At 59.4% G+C, this 20,860-nt stretch overlaps 1 protein-coding gene across 3 annotated transcripts; it reads right to left on the reverse strand.

Moving 5' to 3' along the window:
* Positions 1-3,549: 3,549 nt before the first annotated feature.
* CABP2 (calcium binding protein 2) lies at positions 3,550-11,796 on the reverse strand. 3 transcript variants are annotated; one of them, XM_051964091.1, is made up of 6 exons: positions 8,775-11,794; positions 5,439-5,469; positions 5,004-5,138; positions 4,298-4,407; positions 4,065-4,212; positions 3,550-3,827 (listed from the first exon to the last, which is right to left on the reverse strand). In XM_051964091.1, the coding sequence occupies exons 1-6, from the start codon at positions 9,186-9,188 to the stop codon at positions 3,802-3,804; spliced, it is 864 nt and encodes a 287-aa protein (XP_051820051.1). In that variant the 5' UTR covers positions 9,189-11,794; the 3' UTR covers positions 3,550-3,801. The 3 variants fall into 3 exon arrangements, with proteins under 3 accessions (XP_051820051.1, XP_051820052.1, XP_051820050.1); XM_051964092.1 differs by lacking the exon at positions 4,065-4,212 and having other exon boundaries at positions 8,775-11,796; XM_051964090.1 differs by having other exon boundaries at positions 3,550-4,212; positions 8,775-11,791.
* Positions 11,797-20,860: the final 9,064 nt, after the last annotated feature.

Here is a 20,860-nt window from a genome sequence, read left to right on the forward strand (position 1 = left end):
TATCTGCCTCAGGTGATCCCATCACCTTTCCTCCCCCGTGGCGCCCTCTCCTCTGTCTCCCAGGATACCTCCGTGCCCTCGGAAGCCCCCTCATTTATCTGCTCCCGGAGACCTCACCTCCTTGTCCCCCAGGGGCCCCGTTATCCTTCTGGGAGCCGCCTGTCCTTTGTCCCCAGGAGACTTCCTTATCCCCCCACAAGACGCCTCCTTTTTGTCCTCCAGGAAACCTCCTCCCCCACTTTTCCCCGAGGAGACCTCCTCTTCTCTTTGTCCTCCCAGGAGATCTCCGGCTTTAGGAACCCCGATTTGTCCACCCCAGGACCCTGCTCATCCCTTTAGGAGTCCCCTGTCCTTGTCCCCCGGGCCGCTTCCCACCCCCTCATCCCCCAGCGGTCCCTTTTGTTCCTCCCAGGGAGTCCCTTTCCTTGACCCCCCAGGAGACCTTGGATTTTGTCCTTCCTCAGAGGCCATCCTTTTTTGTGCCCCAGGAGATAACCCCCTCCTCTTCCTCTAGGATTCCCATCCTTATCCCCCAATAATCCCTTCTCTTTATCTTCCCAACAGATCATCCTCATCCCGCCTCCAGGAGGCTCTTTATTCTTCCCTGAGAATTGTCCCCCCCCCTCCCAGGAGGCCTTTCTCCTTTTCCCCCTCAGAAGCTCCCCTTCTTCGACCTTCATCCCATTCAGCAGACTGCCCCCTCCCCCAGAGACCCTCTCCCCACCATCAGGATCTCACACACACTTTCTTCTCTGGGGACAGTCCCCCTCTTCCACTGAAAACCCTCCTCAGCTTCCCTTAGACTTCCCAGGGGCCCCTTCTCCAGACTCCTGAATCCTGTCTAGGTTCTCATGCCATTGCTCTGCGACCCATATCTTCAAGTCACTGACCACGGGGGTCCCCAAAGATGGAGCTGAGCCCCCTCCTCTCTCTGCACTTTCTTGGCTCTTTGTGCACTTGGTTGGAGATCTCAGTCTGTCCTGGGCCCGTCTCCCCGCATCAGCTGCCCTTTGGACATCTTGAGCGCGGGTCCTGCAGACCAACTTCTCCCCCCCTTCTCCGCCCTCCTGCTCCCTTTCACCCGGGTTCTCGGCCAGTTGGACCTTCTGCGCTGACCCCCTGGTCCTGGCCCTCATCACTGCTGGCCTGACAGACGCCTCGGTGCTGCGGTTCCCCGGAGACCCAACCGCCAAAGGGCAGAGCTACCCGCGTCGTGCTCCCCAACGTTTCTGGTGGGGTTTTCAGGCCTGACTCCGCCTGGCCCCGTTTGGGGTTTCCTTGCAGAGGAGGTGGGAGGGTTCTCTTTCTCCAGCTCATTTTACAGAAGAGGAAACTGAGGCAATTAGGGTGAAGTGACTTGGACGGGGTCACAGCTGCAACGTTGTCTGAGGTGGATTTGAACTCAGGAAAATGAGGGTTGTGGGCACTCTGGTGCCCCCTCGGCCCCCAGTAAGCCCTGCTGGCTTCTTATCCCATGATGACGTAGGAAAGCCGCCCTTCCAGTTCTGCGTAGATGCCCCCTCCACTGGTTTCTTGGGCACTCTCCATGCCAGCCCGAGGACGTTGCCCGTCCCCTGCCCCCTGCCCTTCAGCATCCTGGCTGGCTCTAAGGCTGCTCACACCCACTTCCCCAGCTCCCCTTCCCAGGTCCTTCCGTATCTCGTGTGTGCACACAGTCGGCTCCGAGGCCGGCGCAGGAAAAGCGCCTGGTTGACGACTGTTGCAGAGGTTGTGTAGCCCAGGCAGGGCCCGCTTCTCTGAAGGGAACGAGGCGAAGAGAGGCAACGTGGGTTCCGGGTGGGAAACGGTGCCGCCGAGGTCTGGGGGCCCTGGGGAAGGCGAGTCCGGCATCCAGGAGAGCAGCTTGTCTGGTCCCTGCCCACCAGCCTTCCTCCCACCCCCAGTGCTCCGAGCTTTGAGAGGATTAATAACTTGGAGGCTGCATCTGCTTCGGGTTTTTTCCGTTTGAGCAATGGGGGCCGGCCAGAGGATCAGCTTCCCAGGGATGGGGGGCATGGGGCGCAGGGGAGGCCAGGAAACCCCGATGGGACGTGGGGCCACAGGCCGTTCCCGTGGGGGGGAAGGTGGGCGTCCTGAAGCTGTGTGACTTCCTCAGAACTGTCTCCCGTTTCTGAGTTTCCCTCAGTCATGTTCCTCCTCATTGCCCATTTCTGCAGCTTGGCCCATGAAGCCCAGCTCTCCAGCTCCCCGGCTCCCTTCTCCCCGGCTCGCTTCTCCCCGGCTCCCCAGCTCACTTCTCCCCGGCTCCCCAGCTCACTTCTCCCCGGCTCCCCGGCTCCCTTCTCCCCGGCTCTCTGGCTCCCCAGCTCCCTTCTCCCCGGCTCCCCGGCTCCCTTCTCCCCGGCTCCCCAGCTCGCTTCTCCCTGGCTCCCCGGCTCCCAGCTCCCTTTTCTTCGGCTTAGCTTTGGGATCTTGGGCATGCCATTTCCCCTTTGGGGGGGCTCAGCTCCTGTGGGTGCCTGGGAAGTTCCCTCTCAGCACCTCCTCCAGGTCTCTGGATTTCCTCCTTTCCGGACCTTGGAGAGGAGTGTGTGGGTCCTTGAAGCCCTGGGGACCGGGTTATAGAAATGGCCCCTGGGCCAGAACCCAAGTCCCTCCTGCTCCAAACTCCCCACCCACCCTCGGCCAGAGTGGGGCCGGACTTCTCCCTGGCAGCCCCGGGGCCGTCCGAAGGCCCTTCTGGGGCCCTGCTGGCTCTCACAGCCCATGGCATTGGCTACTGCCCTAATGCTGCAGATTGTGGAGAGAAATCTAATTAAGGAGGATGAAGGATTAATTGGGATTTTCCAGGCCAAGTGATGCGGGTGCCTGCCCCGGCCAGCCCTGGCACCTCCTGCTCGGACATTGTGGTGGGTAAGGGAGGGCCCGGCGGTTGCCATCTTGGGGCCGTCTTCATCCGCTCTCCCCTTCCCAGGCCCGCCGCCCGAGCTCAGTCCTAGCTTTCTTCTCCAAACCTTCCCCACCCTCCGGACTCGGTCCCAGCATCCAAGGCCAAGCTGCCACAACGGGCGCCTCCCCTTCGGGCAAACTGGCCTTGTCCAGGGCCCGCCCGAGTTGCTCTGGGGCTCCCGGACGCCGTCCCTCGGTTTCCAAACCCTGCCCGCCCCTCACACAGTCCTGGTTCGCTGCTTGCTGGGGGCCCAAAGGCCGGGGTTTGTCCCCGGTGCCCCCGGCTCTTGTTCTGACAGCGGCGCCTGAGACGAGCAGCACAGACGGTCCCCTGCACACAGTAGGTGCTTCATGAACGTTACACTCAGAAAAGGAGCCTTCCCAACAAGGGCAGCGCCTTTTGCTCCGAACTCGTGCAGGGCAGGGCCAGGGGCACGGGCTCCATCCCGGGGCAGGAGGAGACGCCATCTCCTCCCAGGGGGCTGCAGCGGGTACTCAGTCTGGAGAGCCCGCCTGGGCAGCGGTAACCCAGCACGGAACATGGTTAAAGTCACTGTTCTTGTCCCAGCTCTCCCGGAGATTTCCCCCCACTCGAGCCCCAAGCCCTCGGTCCGTCTCCAAAGAAGAGGCGAGAGTCCCTCGTGGTCAGACTTCCAGAAACTTTATGGTGAAGGGTGAGGGTGGGGACGGGAGGGGCACACAGAGGGGAGGATTGTGGGGAGTGCGAGGAGTGGGGGAAGCTCACACACAGGCCCGGGGTTTTAGATCAAGGGGAAGGGGGGAAGCTTCCGGACGGGCCCCGGGAGCGGGGTTTGGTGACCCCTGCGTGTGGCTGAGCCGCATCCCAGGCCTGAAGCTGCTGCCCTCGGGGGTCTCTGCAGGCGGCTCGGGTCAGCGGGACATCATCCGGACAAACTCTGTAGGGGCAGGCCCTCAGCTCCCGGCTTCCCACTGGGGAGGTCGGGACTAACTGCAGTGCTGGGCGCCGGGGGCGGCTCGCTGAGCCCTGCCCGACGCGGCCGGAGCCAGTCCTTGGGCCCTGGAGCTGACTCTGGGCAAGGGGCTCCCGGGGTGCCCTCGGAGCCTTTGGGGCCCCGCTGCCATTTCCGGGGGATAAGCTTTTCTGGGGGCTTCCGGGGGCCAGGAGCAGCTACCTTCAAAGTCGATGAGCCCGTCCCCGTTGAGGTCAGTGTCGTGCAGGATCTCGTCCACCTCGCGCTGGCTGAGGCGCTCGCCCAGCAGGGCCTTCAGGGCCGCCCGCAGCTCCACCAGACTGATCTGGCCGTCGCCATTGGTGTCGAACTGGGGAGCCCCGGGAGGAAGCTCCTCAGCGGGGGGACCCCGGCCCCGGGCCCAGCCCCTCCTCTGCGCGCCCGCCCGCCCTCACCTCCCGGAAGGCGTCCCGCAGCTCTCTGACACCAATCATGTCTGCCGTCTCCGCCAGCATTTTGGGGCCCATCAGCTCCACGAAGTCTTCGAAGTCCACCTTCCCCCCGGCTGGCGTTCGGGGCAAGCAGAGCGCTCCCAGCCTTAGCTCTGGGCCCCCACCCCAGCAGGGAGCCCTCCAAAGTGGCAGCGGGGAGGGGCTCTGTCCCCAGGCCCGGCCGTTCCCCCTCCCCTGCGCCTCCTTTTAGGCTCAGCTGCCTGTGGCTCAGGCCTCCCCCATTACTTCTGTATTTTCTCCTAATCTGGGATTTCCTGGTTGTCGGGAAAGTCCCACGCAGAGCTAACTTCCTCTATCGATGCAGACAGGAACCTTTTCATTTTCCGTCTGGGACATAGGAGACCTTCTGGCTTGGGCCCGGGGCTTCCTGACCCCCCTCCCTCCAGCCCGCTGCCCATTACTCATACCGCCTGGCACGTATACAGTAGGCACTTAATACGTGCTTATTGGATGGATGGAAATAGTGGTGTTTTCTGCTCTGACTCTGAGGCAGCGAGGTGGGATGCATAGAGGGCCTTAGAAAGGCCTGAGGTTTTGGTCCGAGGGACTCGCTTGGCCAAGACCCCCGGGTGAGCATCGGAGGGGCTGCCCCCAGAGCTCCAGCCTTCTGAGAGGGGGACAGGGAGGGCCCGGCCCGCCAGAGACTTACTGATCTGCTGGGAGATCTCAATGAGCTCCATCTCGGTGGGCATGTAACCCAGAGTGCGCATGCAGGCCCCCAGCTCCCGGTAGCCGATGTAACCGTCCCTGTCTCGGTCAAACTCCTGGAAGGCGGTCTGTAGTTCTAGGAGAGGGGCCGGTGAGTGTCCCCTCGCTCCCATCCCTTCCCAGCTCTCCCGGGTCCATCCAGCATTCACTGTGCCCCTGCTCCCTCCCAAGAGTGCTCCTCCTTCCCTCTAGATTTTTCTCAGACTCCTCCCTGTCCCTCCCTCTGGTCCCCATCCCACTACCCCCCCCAGCTCTGAGCCCCAACTTACAAGAATTCTGGGTGAGAACCTGAAATGGGGGCAGGGAGGGGTTCAAGGATGGGAGGGCTGAGCAATGGGGGGGATTGGAGGTGGTCAGGACGTCGGCTCCATTTTACCTTCTATCTCTTCTGGGCGAAGCTCCCTGTCCTGAGAGGGAGAAAGAGGCAGGTTACGGGTGGGGACTCCCCCGGACCACTGCCCTTCCCAAAGCGGACCCTTCCCATCTTTTGCTCTCTCCTGCTCAGACCCTTCTTAGGTCTTCCCTTCTCCCTGATCCCTCCTGGGCACTGTGGTGACTCCCTTTGGTCTTTGAGCTCTCACGCTGTACTTGGGGTGCTGAGGGCAGACCTCCACTCTCAGCTTCCTGGGCCCCCGGGCAAAGGGGGCAGAGAAGTCAGGGAGGAGGCTGGCGTGGGGCCGATCCTGCAGGGGAGTCTCTTTCCCACCCCCCTTTTTCAAGGCTCCCCTTTCCTCAATTCTCTCTGCTCTCCTAGCTCTGTCTTACAGTATCAGGGGCCTCCTGGCTTTCCTCAGAGGGACTCCTGGCTTTCCTCGGGCCCTCCTGGCTTTCCTCGGGCCCTCCTGACTTTCCTTGGGCCCTCCTGGCTTTCCTCAGGGCCTCCTGGCTTTCCTTGGGCCCTCCTGGCTTTCCTCAGGGCCTCCTGGCTTTCCTCGGGCCCTCCTGGCTTTCCCCGGGCCCTCCTGGCTTTCCTCGGGCCCTCCTGGCTTTTCTCGGGGCCTCCTGGCTTTCCTCGGGGCCTCCTGGCTTTCCTCGGGCCCTCCTGGCTTTCCTCGGGGCCTCCTGACTTTCCTCGGGGCCTCCTGACTTTCCTCGGGGCCTCTAGACTTTCCTCGGGGCCTCTAGACTTTCCTCGGGGCCTCCAGACTTTCCTCGGGGCCTCCAGACTTTCCTCGGGCCCTCCTGGCTTTCCTCGGGCCCTCCTGACTTTCCTTGGCTCTCCCACAAATCTCTCCTTGGGCAGAAGCTTGACGAGATGGAAGTCACCGGGGGCGGAGCCCCATGCTAAGTCCTTTCCTCCAGGGGCCTCTCCTGGCTCACCCCCCCTCCAGCATTTCTCCGTCCCTCTGCACTGCTTTCCTCCTGCTGCCCCCTTTTCCATCTGGGAACCCCGGGGTTTCTTTCTGCCAGAGGCTTGAGCCCTGACAGAGTTTTCAGGGGGTGGCAATGGTCAGGGAGGAGAAAGGTCAGGGGGACAGCCCCGGGGGGATCCAGGGAGAGGAGGGGCAGAGCCCAGGAGCAAGCGGGTGGGCGGTCGGTGGGCCGGGAGCAGCGTAAGTACATACAATCTGGGTGGCTGCGATGCTGGGCCGCAGGAAGATACAGGCTGGGCTCACCAGGCTGTTAAGGACTGAATAGGCTGGGGACTGGGACTCAGAAGCCTCTCCCTGCTCCTCTGAGACCGCGCCGTGGCAGGAAGCCCCCGGGGACCCCAGCCGCGGCCAGTGGTCCTAGACAAAGCAGGGAAGGAGAGGCTCTGGGGGGCCCTGCCAAGGGCCGGTCTGGCCCTCCTCTCATCTGGACTAGGTGACCCCTACAGCCTGACGGGCACCGGGCCGGCCCTCTGAGCCAGAGATGCAGCCCTTCCTGGCCCGGGCTCTGCCCACGTTAACTATGTTCCCTGTGACGCCTGGGAGGGGAGGGAAGAGCAGCGCTCTCCTCCGTCAGTGAAGTCTGGGGGAGCCTGGGACGGGCCATGAGAAGCCTGGTCATCCAGGGGACGTGCTGGGGACCGGGGCGGGGGGGCGGGATGTCAGGCTTCCCACCAGACCCAGGAAGAGCGGGAGCTGGGCAGGAGGGAGTGAAGCTGGGGCGGGGGCATCGTCACAGTGCCCAGGAGCCCGGTGGGGAGATTATTTACAACGGTACCCGGGCTCAGCCCCATGGGGATTCAGGAAGCGCAACAGAACATGGACTAAAAGATCTGGGAGGGACCTTAGAATGTACCAGGGATCTTCAGAACCTGGAGGGACCTTAGAACACAAAACCTAGACTATCAGAGCTGGGAGATCTTAGAACATAGAATATCGGAGCTGGGAGATCTTAGAACACAGAACATAGAATATCGGAGCTGGGAGATCTTAGAACACAGAACATAGAATATCGGAGCTGGGAGATCTTAGAACACAGAACATAGAATATCGGAGCTGGGAGATCTTAGAACACAGAATATAGAATATCGGAGCTGGGAGATCTTAGAACACAGAACATAGAATATCGGAGCTGGGAGATCTTAGAACACAGAACATAGAATATCGGAGCTGGAAGATCTTAGAACATAGAACATAGAATATCGAAGCTGGGAGATCTTAGAACATAGAATATCAGAACTGGGAGACCTAGAACATAGAACATAGATTATCGAAGCTGGGAGATCTTAGAACACAGAACGGATTGCCACCACCAGAAAGGATCTTAGAACATTGGAGGGCTTCTATTTTACTCTAGGAAATCTGGGCAGCCAGCACCCCGTTCTGCTGCCAGCAAGGGGTCTCTCCCTCCCCCACCCCGATCTGCCCAGCACCCCGTTCTGCTGCCAGCTTTCCTTGCTTCCAGCTCCCCGGCGCCCCATCTCATCGTCGGCCCCTGGGCCGGGCCCTCCCTCCTCTCTCCCCCTCTCCCCTCCCATACCTTGAGGGCCCTGTGCCTGGGCCGTTTGGCACAGTTTCCCATGAGTTCCCGAACCATGCCAGGCCCAGGGGTCTCGAGAGGAGGGAGAGCGGCAGGTCTCGCCCGGTGAGCTGCTCTGGCCCTCCCCCAGCCCTGCCGTTGGGCCCGGCGACCTCAGCCTGTTCCCTCCGGGCTCTGGGCTCCCTGGTTTTGAGAGCTTTAGGAGATTTTCCAGGGTTTTGTTTGGGAAGATTGGGGGCAGTGGGTGGCACCCGGCCCTGGGCACAGGGGCTGGGGCCCTAATCCTGGGATTATCTCCGTCTTCAAGGGAAGGGGACAAAGCCGCCCCCGGGGAGCAGGCCGGGTCCTGTTCCCCAGAAGCCTCCGCTCATGGGGTGCCCCCTCCCCCCTGGGGTTTTCCTCCTCCAGAGTCCCCTCCCCCTTGCCCATTCTGCGCCATCCTTAATCTCTCTACAATCTATGGAGATTTAAGTCTTCCCCAGGCGGGGGGCTGCCTCCTGGCAGGGCTCCCGGGGACCGGGACCCACAAGCAAGGAGGCTTTCCCGAAATAAGGGGGCTCCGGCTGCCCTCAGCAACTCCTTGCTGCCATCCTTGCCCTGAGCTCGAGCCTCTAGCCCCCTCTGCCCTCTCCCCAGCCCCCTCTGCCCTCTCCCCAGCTCCCCTGCCCCCCCAGCTCCCCTGCCCTCCCCCAGCACAGCTTCCCGAGGAACGACCCAGCCCCCGGGCACCAGGGGAAGACAAGGGCTCCCTGCCCCGGGAGAGCGCTCATGGCGGGCCTTCCCTTCCGCCCCAGGCCCTTACCGGACCATAAGCAGCCTCGATCTGGGCGGCAAGCTCATCAGAGTCCGGGAGCCCAAGCGCCCCGGGGCCGGAGCAGGGGCTGGCACTCGGCTGCCCCCCGGTCCCCGATTCCGGTTGTCCCGGGCCGGCCGGTGCCCGACTGGGGCCGGGGTCTTCCTCCGGAGCCCTCGAGGGGGGGTCCCGAGACTGGGCCATGACTCCCTGGACTGGGCCTGGCTTTGGAGGGCGCTGCTTCTCCTGGCCTTGGGTCCTCTGGGAAGCCCCAGGAAAAGGAAGAAGCCGCTCAAGGACTGCTCCCAGTCCTTGGCCAGAGCCCTCCCCGGGAGCCGGGTCTGAGTCGGGGCTCCCCCAGGGCCGGCCCCCGTCTCCCTGACCTCCCCTCCCCCTCCACGCCATTTTTGCTCTCTCCATCATCCCACTTTCCTGCCTTGGATTCCAGGATGTGCCTGCTGGAGCCGGGAGGGGACCCTTAGAGAATTAGGGGAGCCCTGAGCCCCTCAGAAACTCCCCCAGAACCTGCCCCCCCCGGCTTCCCCCAACTGGATGCGACTGATTCTCAGCCCTGCCTCATGGCTGGGAAGCAGCGTCCTAGCCCTGGGGGGGGAGGCAGGGAGGAGGAGGAACAGGCGCCATGTTGGGGCTCAGCCTTGCCCTCCCTACGCTCTGGAAGACCCCCACAGTGGGAGCCGAGCTGCCTCGGCCACATCCCAAGCAGCCTCCGGCCTTCCCCGAAGCCTCCGCCGCCCCCCTGGCCTCTGCTTCTGCCTCCCCCATCCCAAGCTCTCAGGCCCCCCTGTTCCCAGTGCTTCCCTTCAGTGTATGAAACGCTTCCTCCTCCTGCCAGGATCTCTCCCCCCAGAGCCCTCCTGCCCGGCCCCTCTCACCAGCCCCGCTCTGGCTCCCCGCCGCTGGACAGAATGAGGTCAGCTTGCCTCCAGCCCGGCCCAGCACAGGCCCCTCATGTTTTATTCACCTGCCCCACCTCGCGGGCCCTTTGTCCCCGGGAACCAGATCCCCCTCGGTCTCGCTGCCACCTGAGCCAGGCCCGCCGCCCCCCTGGGCCTCCTCCCGGCCGGGGCTGCCAGCGGCTGCGCCCTCCCACCTTGTTGGGGGCGAGGGCGGGAAGGAGGCCCCACCTTGGCGGCTGCCTGGCCAGAGACGGCGTCTGCCACTCCCCTCACTCCATAGCTGAATTCCCCGTGAAAGCGCCACCCCCCCAGCCAGGACGTTCCTTCCTTCCTTCCCACAGTGTTGCTGGATCCCTGCGGGACCGCGGTGCCCAGCTCGGTGCCAGCCCAGGAGAGCCCAGGGAAAGGTGCCCAGGGCAGCGTAGCCTGCAGGTCTTGCCTTAGGAGGAGCCGGGGCTGTCAGGCCTGGGGGACACAAGGTCAGTGGGACCTGCTGCCTTTCCTCGAGGACCCAAGGTCTGTCCTGGTGGATAGACTTGTCTCACGTGACCCCAGAGGGCAAAACGAGGAGCCCCCTCCCCAGCCCCGCTCTCACTGTGTCGTCCGCCTTTGTCCTCGCATCGCAGGCGGGGAACATCTTCCCGGGGATGGGAGCTGCGAGAGGAGGGATGAGCTCCCTGGGCAGGTCTGGGGCTCCGGTTACAGTGTGTGCCTGGGGCGGCGGAGGCAGGGAGGCCGGCCCTGACTCCGGGGCCGCTGCTGCTGCCGTGTGACACAGAGCACAGGCTCGGGGCAGCGCCCTCGGGGCACGGGCAGCCAACATTGGCATCCTTAGTCCCGAGCTTTCCCCAAAGGGAGGATGGGAGAGAGAAAAAATACATGAAATTAATTTAAACAAAAATGAAAGAATAAACCAAAGGATTGGTCTGACCTACTTCTCGCCAAAGCCAAGGGGCCGTTTGAGTTCTCCTGGGGCGCTGTCATTGTCCCCACTGCTCCCTCCACCGTCACGCGGGCCTGGGGTGGCAGCTCCACTGCTACACGGAGGGCGGCGGCGGAGACAGAGGAAGCTGCAAGCGGGGATGTCACCGGGAGAACCGAGAGGCTGCCTCAGCCCCGCAGAAAGAGGTCGGGTGTAAAGTGGAAACGGAGCCCAAGCGAGAGTCGGGAGGCCCCGGGTTCGAATCCTGTCCCAGGCACTAGTGAGCCGCTCCCCTCTCTGACTGCGAAATCAAGCTGAACCTGATGGTCTTCGAGGCCATTTCCAGGACTACATTTGTGACCCTGTGATAAGGACAGTGTCTGATGTCTGGGAATCCCGGGGCCGCCGCCCAGAGGGCTCTGGGAGAACAAGAGGCAGCTCGGATCTTTTTTTAGTCACTCCATTATTTTGGCTCTGATGTTTCAGGGGGAGGGAACCCTCCTGGGCCGCAGGAGCCTTGACATCTGTGGCTGAAGCTGCCCAAGCTTCCCCTGCCAGGAGCATTGAAGAAAGGATTCTTTCCTGACTCTCTGAGGCCGGGGAGTCCCTCGGGTCCCAGGAAGCTGTTCTGCCCACTGTATCCTCTCCTCTGCACTCAGTGACCCTTTCTAGGCAGCAAGGTAGAGCAGTGGATGTGTCCTTCGGGAAGGCTTGTGTTCAAATCCAACCTTAGCCACTTACTACCTGTGTGACCTTGAGCAAGTCACTTAAAAAAAAAATCTCTCTTTGCCTCAGTTTCCCCAACTGTAAAATGGGGATAACAACAGCACCTACTTCTCAGGCACATAGTGAGGCTCACTGTGAGGAGCTACACACGTGCTAATTCTCTTTCCCTTTGCTTTAAGCTTTCAAGGATTGAGGGAGAGGCTGGAGGCATCAATGACCCTCTGAGCCTCAGTTTCTCCATCTGTAAAGCCAAAATGCTCATCCTTGCTCCAGCTCTATCATGGAATTGGGCATTCAGTCCTGGAATGCCTGGGGAAGCATGAGGTAGAAACGTGAATCTGGCAGATTCAATATTGTCAGAATCAAGACTGGAGACCTGAACCGGCTATGAACAGGAGGGAGGTTTGGGCTCCAGATCCAGGCCTGCCCCCAAACCAGCTCTGTGGCTGGCAGTGTATGCAGTGAACAAGCACCTACTGTGTGCCATGCAGTGAACAAGCACCTACTGTGTGCCATGCAGTGAACAAGCACCTACTGTGTGCCATGCATTGTGCTGGTGGTGCATGCGGTGAACAAGCACCTACTGTGTGCCGTGCATCGTGCCGGGTGCCTGGATGAAAGAGACAAGCATAGCTTGCCCCGCTGTTGGCAGAAACAACAGGCTCACTAACAGGAATGGACGGGGCGTGCCTGGGTTCGGGAAGAGCGAGGAGCAGGGCCCGGGAACGAGCAGCTGCCCCCCAGCCTGCTTGGCCCGCCCCTCCCCCTTTGGGCGCCTTTCCCCCCCTCCCCGGGGCGCCTCCCCCTTCCCCCTGTTGTTGCAGCCCGCAGCCCCCACACATCTGTGCTGGAGGATTTTTCTTCCCCAGCAGACTGCGGGTAAGCAGGTCAGCAAAGCCCCGCCACCGTCGGGCCGGGTTACAGGGGCCGAGAATTCCAGGCACTCGCCTGGCCCCGGGCCCCGATCCCGGGCCGAGCCCTGGCACCCTCCGGGCCTGGCGCCCGGCACCGAGCCTGCGGGATGGGAGACTTCCGGGCCGGCCTCCCGCCACCCTGGCCCCGGCGGTGGGTTCTCCGCTGGTCCCCGGCCCCCAGCCCCGAGCGCCGCGGGACGGACGCCCCTCCAAAGGTCGCCCGGGGAGAAGGGGCCGCCCCGGCGCCTGGCGCAGCGCCCGCCGGATCTTATTTCCCTCCGTCCCTGGCTCGGGAGCAGGAAGCCTCGAGGTGCCCTCGGCCGCTCCCCGCCCCCCTCACCCACCTTTGGCCGTAGCTCTGTAATCGTCCCCAGCTGGATGGCAGCCCTTCCCCCGGGGCAGACACCCCCCCCCCCCCCCGGACAGACACGGGCTCCTGGTCTCGGGCTCCCGGTCTCGGGCTCCCGGCCTTGCGCAGCCCCAGGCCCCTCAGGATTCCTGCCCCAGGAGGTAAGGGTGAGAGGACATCCGGGCATTTAGGGACCCGGGGGCTCCGGAGGAACGGCAGCAGCGCGCCGAGCGGCCTCCCTTCCGGTTGTAAATCAGCCCCAGACCTGTGGGTCCCGGGGCGCAGGCCGGGGGCTGCCCAGTGCCCAGGAAGGGCCCGCTGAGCTGCGGGGGGGAGGGGGGAGAGGGGGCTGCCGGGACCTCAGGGAGGCTCTGAGACCTCAGGGGGGCTCTGGGACCTCAGGGGCCGTGCTCCCGGCCTGACTTTCTGCAGGCAGGACCCTCCTGCTCCCACCTGCTCCCTCTCAGCCCCAAGGGAGGAGGCAACAGACAAAGCGGGGCCTGTTCTGGGCCCGCCGGGGCCTTGTCTGACAAGCTGCTGGCCATCACGGGACGGGGCGGGAGGCAGGGGAGGGGCAGGGGGGGGGGGCAGCCCGCCCGCGCAGGCGCTCTCCTGCCCAAACCTCAGCTCTGGGAGACCCAACTTCTGACACAACAAAGTGAAGAGGGGGCCCCCGGGAGCCCCGTGCCCCGGTCCAGCCCACTGAGACGGCGCCCAGGGACGGACTGACAAACCTGGCTCCAAACCCCCTCTTCTACGGAGCGGCCGTAACGGAGTGGGTCTCATTCTGGGCCTCAGTTTCCCCACCTGGACAATGGGCACGGTGCGATTCCTGATCTCTCGAGGCCCTCTCGGCTCTGGATGGAGGCGCCCAAGTCCCACAGCACATCAGCCCAAGGCCAGGACTGGCCCCCAGCCCCACCCACAGCATCGGCCCCTCCCCTGGATGGCAAGCTTCCGTTTGGGCCCTGAGGGTGCAGAGGGTTTGCTCTCCTCGTATTCCTGGGGCCGAGCCGTGATTGGCGCACAGGAGTAACAGACATAGGGATTAAGAAGTGGGTGCAGCCCAGGAGGCGCAGGGGAGAGAGCCCCAGCCCCGAAGTCAGGAGGAGCCGAGTTCAAGTCTGGCCTCGGACACTTCACACTTCCTGGCTGTGGGACCCCCGGCAAGTCACTTAACCCCGCGATCACTCTGTACGGCCCCGCAGGGACTGGTGCGCATGCACTGATGGACTCATGAAGACAACGCTCGCACGTGCAGCTGTCACCTCCCCCAGCACAGGAGGGGGCGCTCTTCTCAAGCCCATTTTACAGATGAGGACGGAGGTCTCACAGGCGTTTGGGGCTTCCTGTTCCCGCCGCTGCCCCCCCTCCCCCCGGCTGCCTCGGTGACCCGTGCAGGGAGCCAGGATTGTCTGCGTAGCCCTCCCTCCCTCCCTCCCTCCCGAGCCGCGCCTGGGGCGGCCCTTCCCTTCCTCTGGCCCTTTGGGAGCCGTTCTGGCGCCAGCACTTAGGAAGCCCGAGAGGGCGGAGGAGCAGGAACCGCCCCTGGAGCCCTTGGAGGGCTCAGAGTGACTGACATCCCCGGGGCGCAGAGAGAGCAGAGGCTACCGGGCCCTTTCGGAGGACAGGGGCCGCTCCCTGGGGAGCGGCAGAAGCTCCGTTCCAGTGTGTGAGTCCGGGGGGAGACCCGGGCTTGGTTCTGTTTGACCCGAGGAGTAGCAGGAGCTGCCGCGAAGCCCGCGGTTCCCGGGGGCAGTTGTGGGCCAGGACGGGGCTCCCCGGCGTGGAGGAAAGGCCGCTGGGGCCTCCTTGGGAACGGCAGAGAGCCCACGGTTCCTCCTCACGGGGATCCCCGGCTCCGGCCTCTCCCCGCTCCCCAGGAGTGGGCCGGGAGTGCCGAGCCCGGCCCTGGGAGAGCAGGGAAGGGAGTGCGAGGTTCTGAAGCACCTACTGTGTGCCCCACGCTGTGCTCAGAGCTTTACCAATCTCGTCTCATCCGGGCCCAGATCTACGCAGGGGGGTTGGTGCAAACGGCCCCGGCCTGAGCCGCTTCCCCGGGCCTGGCTGGGGTCGTTAAAGCCCCTCTCCTGCGCCCCCCCCTCACCGCTCCCTCTGAGCCTCGTGCTCCCGTGGGCGGTCAGTGCGGCCCCGGCCAAAGCAGCTGTTTCTCTTAAGCTCGCAGACAGTTGTAACTTGATGAGAAAATCTCTGCCACAAATCCTTAAGAACAAGAAAAAGCAGGAGAGGAAACCCCCCCCCCCCCCAGCACATAACAAGGACATGTAGCGGTGGGGGAGGGGGAGAGAAATACTGGTCTTCTTCCATCAGGCTTAAAGGCTTTGGCTTTTGTTGTCATAAAGTACGAAGATACCTTTTTAAAGCCTTGTTAATGCCTTTGTTCTTTTATCTCTTCTGGAAATCGTGTCCTTTCCTTATACCAAAGAAAAAGAGTTAAGCAAAAAACCAAACCAAACCCTAATATAGGGATTGCATCTCTCTCTCTCTCTCTCTCTCTCTCTCTCTCTCTCTCTCTCTCTGTCTGTCTCTGACTCTCTCTCTCTGTCTTTCCATCTCTTTCTCTCTCGCTGTCTCTGTCTCTCTCTTTCTCTCTCACGGTCTCTGTCTCTCTGTCTCTCTCTCTGTCTCTTTGTCTCTCTGTCTGTCTCTCTGTCTCTGACTCTTTCTCTCTCTCTGTCTCTCCATCTCTTTCTCTCTCGCTGTCTCTGTCTCTCTCTCTCTCTCTCTCTCTCTCTCTCTCTCTCTGTCTCTCTCTGTCTCTCTCTGTCTCTCTCTCTCTCTCTCTCTCTGTCTCTCTGTCTGTCTCTGTCTGTCTCTGACTCTCTCTCTCTGTCTTTCCATCTCTTTCTCTCTCGCTGTCTCTGTCTCTCTCTTTCTCTCTCCCCGTCTTTGTCTCTCTGTCTCTGTCTCTGTCTCTTCTCCTCTCTCTCTCTCTCTCTCTCTCTCTCTCTCTCTCTCTCTCTCTCTCTCTCTCTCTCTGTGTCTCTCTCTGTCTCTCTCTATCTCTGTCTCTGTGTCTCTGTCTGTGCACACATGTGGGACTATGGGTATGGGAGTTTGTATACATTGCCACATTTGGTTATTATGTTAGTTTATTCTTGCTGAGCCATTTTTCTTTTTCTTCTTTTCCCCCTATTTTCCTCCTTTATTTTTTCCTTTCCTTTCTTTTCCTTTCCTTTCCTTCCTTCCTCTTTCTTTTCTTTTTCTTCCTTCCTTCTTTCCCTCCTTCCTTTCTTTCTTTTTCTTCCTTTCTTTCTCCCTCCCACTCTCTCACCCACTCTCCTATCCCTTCTCTCCTACCCACCTTTCCACCTTCCCTCCCTCCTTCCCTGCCTTCCTTCTTTTCTTCCTCCCTCCCTCCATTGCTCCCTCTTTCTTCTTTCCTTGCTCTCTCCTTCCTTCCTCTCTTCTTTCTTTCCTTCCTTTGTTCTTTTTTTGTTCCTTCTTTTCTCTCTCTTCCTCCCACACTTCCTTTTTCTTTCTTTCTTTTTTCTTTCATTCTTAGTTTCTTTCTCTCTCTTCCTTCCTTCCTTTCTCTCTTTTTCTTTCTTTCATTCTTTCTTTCTCCCCCTCTTTCTTTTTGTTGTTGCTAGAGATGCTTTGCTGAGTAGGGAAGGGGGGAAGGGATATTTAGAAATAAAAATGATGTCAGAAAAAAAGATCTCAATAAACTGTATTTGAAAAGAAAATGAATAGTGTTGTGTAGAATCTTAGCCTCCCATGTGGGAGGTAGGAGTAGGTGGTAGAGAGACGGCAGAGAATGAAGCAGGTGACAACTTCAGATTGATATAAAAGATCTCAGAGGAGCATCTGAGTAAGGGGGAGATTTTATTCGTTGAGGTTGGAACTGTGGGGAAAGAGGAAGGAAGTATGGGTGGAACGAGGCGGATTTAGGGATGGTCCAGGATGGGGGATTTTCAGGGAGATCTGGCAGTCTCTGTCTGGGGAACAGGTCAGCTAGACTGTGCTCTTAGAATGTCGGATATTTGGGTCAAGGCGAGGAAGCTGGGAAGACGAGACCTTTCAGACACTGAGATCGATCAATCAGCCAATCAGAAAGCACTTATCAAGTGCTGGTTCTGTGCGGTCTTCTGGAAAAGAAAGGCGCAAAGCACTCCGGCGCCTCTGCCAAGAAAGGCCCAAATGGGGTCACGAAGAGTCAGCCTTGAGTGGAAAAAGACTCAGCGAGAAGCAGGAATATATGTCAAGCACTCCCAGTGCCAGGGCAGGGGGGGCAGAAGCAAAGCCCGACCAGAACAGTCTCTGCCCTTAAGGAAGCCGAGTTCTGGGGAGAAGAGGAGAGAGTGGACCCTTTACTGCAGAAGACATAGACAGAGGGGGTCGGGTTGAGGGGGATGGGTAGTCACTAGCAGGGTGGCTGGGGGGCAGGAGAAACCCCCCGTAGATGGGAGCTTGAGCTACCGCAGGTTTTGAATGCACCGGTCACCGGCCTGGCAGAGTAGGATTGTGCTTTGTGCATAAGAGGGGCTTGGGAGCAGGCGTGAGATCCGAAGGGACCGTGGAGGGAGAAGGTGGGGATTGTGGTGGGCGGTGGGGACAGAAGAAAGATGGCCGAAGTCCCTGTCACCAAAGACCCTTGGGAAGGTGTCTGATGCTAGGAAGGCTGCTGAGCTGACATCCTCCTTCAGAGGAAGGAGACCGAGGACGGTGGGGGTCTGGAACCCCCCTCAGATTGGCTGAGAACACTGGACCCGGGACACGAGGGCTGGGGACAGAGAGCGAAGGACCGTCCTCCGGAGGAAGAGGACAGCCTTGTTCTGCTCGGCCCGAGGTCAGGACCACGGCCAGCGGGTGGCCACTGTCTTCATGGTGAAAACTGTCCAGGGCTGGGCTGGGCTCCTAGAGCTCTCCTCTGGCAGCGGGACTGAGACCTCCTGTCAGGGCTATTTTGGAGCAGTGACGTCAAGCTCTACACGAAACAGAAGGTCACCGAGCTCCCACGGGATCCCTGGAAACCGCACATTAACCGCGAGTCTCTCCTACTGTACTTTGCTTTGTCGTTCAGTATTTGCCGCTGACATTTTAGCCGGCGATGTGGCTTGGGGGCAGTTTGAGGCTCTGTTCTAGGGCAGAGCCGGGCTGCGGGCCGGGAGGGGACTGCAGAACTCCAAAGCCCCGGCTTGCTGGGAGCCGCCATCTCTGAGCCGACTGGCCGAGCCCAGCCCGGGGACCAGACGGACCCAGCCCTCAGGCAGGAGCACCCTCGCTTCTCTGCTTCTCATTGGGGGCTACTGTTTCCTATGTTACCTCTAATTGGCTCGATTACAGCACCAAACATTGTCTAAAAAATCTGGCGACCAGGGGGATTTGGGCAAGTTCTCTAGAAATACTGTGTCCTAATAACACTGATCTCTCCCTGAGACAGATGAGAAAGGAGAGAACAGCACGGAGAGCCGGTCACTGTCGGAGCGAATCCAAAGGTCCAGGAAACCATGGTGCACGCCAACTTAGCCTCGGAAAAGATCAGTCTGTCTAGGAACCAAAAGAGGGTTAAAGTATAACCAGGAATTGCCCTAAACGCCCATGGATGTGCTTCCAATAGGAAAATAGAGGAATCAAACAATCCATAGAATCGACAAAGACATAAGCAAACTAACAAAATTCACTGACATTAACCTTGTATAACACGTACCTTTCACTATTGGCTTCGTGTAATCAATAATTAACACTTAACCATAAAAACTTACTCAAATATTAAATGGCAAATGTAGTAACATGTAAAGGGGAGTAAGTCAGACCCATGTCTGGAGACTATGTTGGCCTAAAGAAAAGTATATGATCCTGAGAGAGGATAAAATCAAGCCTGAAGGAGCCTGAGAGAAGTGGGAGCATCAGGACTCCCGTCTTCCTTGGACGCCGACCCTATTCCTCCTGCTCAGCCCCCTGGACCCCTGCAGAGGCTGGACCCCTTTACCTGCTGAGCCCAAGAGTCAGGAAAAGACGTCCCGACCCCTTTCCCCCTTTTCACCAGTCACAGAATTTGGGAGAGATGAAAAGCATGGGGGGGGAGACTCTAGTCTATCTGGGCTGTTCTAATATATCCGACAGGTGGACGTCAAGCTTCCCAAGGGCAGGCCCTGCCCCCTCTCAGCCGGCTCACCCCATTATTAAGGCGTTTTGCCTGATGTGGAGCCCACATCTGCCCCTATCTAGCCTGCCCCGGTGACTCCTGGTCCTGCCCTCGGAGACAAAACTGAAGAAGACCAAGTCTTGTCGGTGCGAGGGCAGCACCACGGCCCCTTCTCCAGCCTTCTTTTCCCCAGGCTAGACATGCCCAAGGGGCCCCAGCCGCCCCGGATTCCAGGCCCTTCCCCATCCTGCGCTGGACACTCTCCCCCTGACCGAGGCCATGCTCACAACTGGGCCCAAACGCTCTCTGACTGGGACCCAGGCTGGGAGGGCCGGCCCCTCGGTACTGCTGGGCGCTCGGTCTCTCCGGAGCCACCCAAGGACCCACTGGCTTTGTGCATGGACGCGTCGTGCTGCCGATTCCTACTGAGCTTCCAGTCCTCAAAGACCCCCGGAGCCTCTTCTGACAGTCTCTTGCCTCCCCTGCCTTGGACACATGGGTGAAGTTTTGAGCCCAAGTATACGCTTCCCATTGACTCCGAGCAGATTTCATCTGATTCCATTCAGTCCAGTGCCTTGAGATCCTTCGAACTGTGACTGGGTCACCCAGTGTGTCCTCTAAGTGGACTCCTACAAGCTGAAAGAGCTCACTGTCTCTCCCTTCTCCAAAGCACTGATAACAATTAAAGTGAATGGCCCAGGCCGAGCCCAGATCCCGGCGACACGCGGCTGGAGATGTCCTTTCAAGTGGCCATTGAATCCGGAAGGCCTGCCTGCTCTGGGAAGCTGCCAGCCCGGCAGTGGGGAAGCTACTTCTCTGTCTCTTCCTTGTTTTGTGAAGACTGAAATTCTTCTAAATGATTCTTGCCCTTCCCCTTTCCTCTCCCACCTATTAAAAAGGCAAGAAACACAATATATGTGTGTGTATATTTATAACCAATAGAAATATATATATAGTCATGCAAAACACATTTCTGCATTAGTTATGATCTCCAAAAAAGGAGAAATTTTGAGAAAAAGAAAGAGGAAAAAATAAGGTTTCAGTTCAGGTGGATCGTAGGTCTCATCGTGAGTCCTCTGGAATTGTGGGTGGATCACTGTTCCCATCCCAGTAGTTGTCTGCCCCAGTTCATTTCCTTTAAATATTGCTGCCCCTGTGTGGATTCTTCTGGTTCTGCTCCCTTCCCTTTGCATCTTTCCAGATCATTCTGAGACCGTCCCCATAAGCCTCTCTTAGGCTCGATAGCCTCCGTCACGTTCCCATGACATAACTTGTGTAGCGATTCCCCCGGCGAAGGACGGGGGATCATTTGGGAGGGGCAGGTGGTGTCAGAATCCAGAGGGCCCTGGGCCTGGAGTCAGGAAGACGTCTTGCAGAGTTAAAAATCTGGCTTCAGACGCTTCCTAACTACACGAGCCTGGCCAAGTCGCGTCACTGTTTGCCTCAGTTTCCTCATGTGTAAAATGACCTGGAGATAGAAATGGCAAACTGCTTTACTAAGTATCCTTGGCAGAAAAAGTGCCAGTGGGGACGGGAAGAGCTGGACACGACTGAAGAACAAAAATTGAGGGCTCTCCTCTCATTTTCCAATTCTTTGCCACTGTGAGGGATGAAGAAGACCCTTACCCAAAATGACTATTCAGAGATCACTCAGTAGAAAGCAGAAAAGTTATTTATTAATAAATTCTCATGAGAATGAGCAATTCCACTGCGAGGAGGGAAAGAGAGAAAGCTCAGGTAGAAGGGCTAAAGATTCAGGAAAGATATACAGTTTGTATAGGTTTGATTACAAAGGATTACATCATAGGTTGGGGAGCATTGAGAAACAGGGGCCTTCTCCCCTAATTGAATGTTAAACACGGGCGCCAAAGGCAGATTAGAACGGAATGGTTTGTCTCCCTGATCACTCAGACCTTCAAACTTCAGATTTCTGAGCTGAGGCTTTTAATAATCTAAATATTGATAGCATCGAACAAGGATAAATGTCATCATTTCTGGTTAAGTAAATATATCTAGTTTTAAGTAAATATTGACTTGCCCGCACCGTACTTCTGCAGGTCATAGAGACATAGAAATAATAAAAATAAATCGAGAAAAAGAATTCATACCTTCCTGTAAGTTCTTCACCTTGTCTCTCTATTCCCCACACCCCCAC

This window comes from Antechinus flavipes, chromosome 6 (genome assembly GCF_016432865.1).
Source record: "Antechinus flavipes isolate AdamAnt ecotype Samford, QLD, Australia chromosome 6, AdamAnt_v2, whole genome shotgun sequence".
In the NCBI taxonomy this organism is placed as follows: domain Eukaryota; kingdom Metazoa; phylum Chordata; class Mammalia; order Dasyuromorphia; family Dasyuridae; genus Antechinus; species Antechinus flavipes.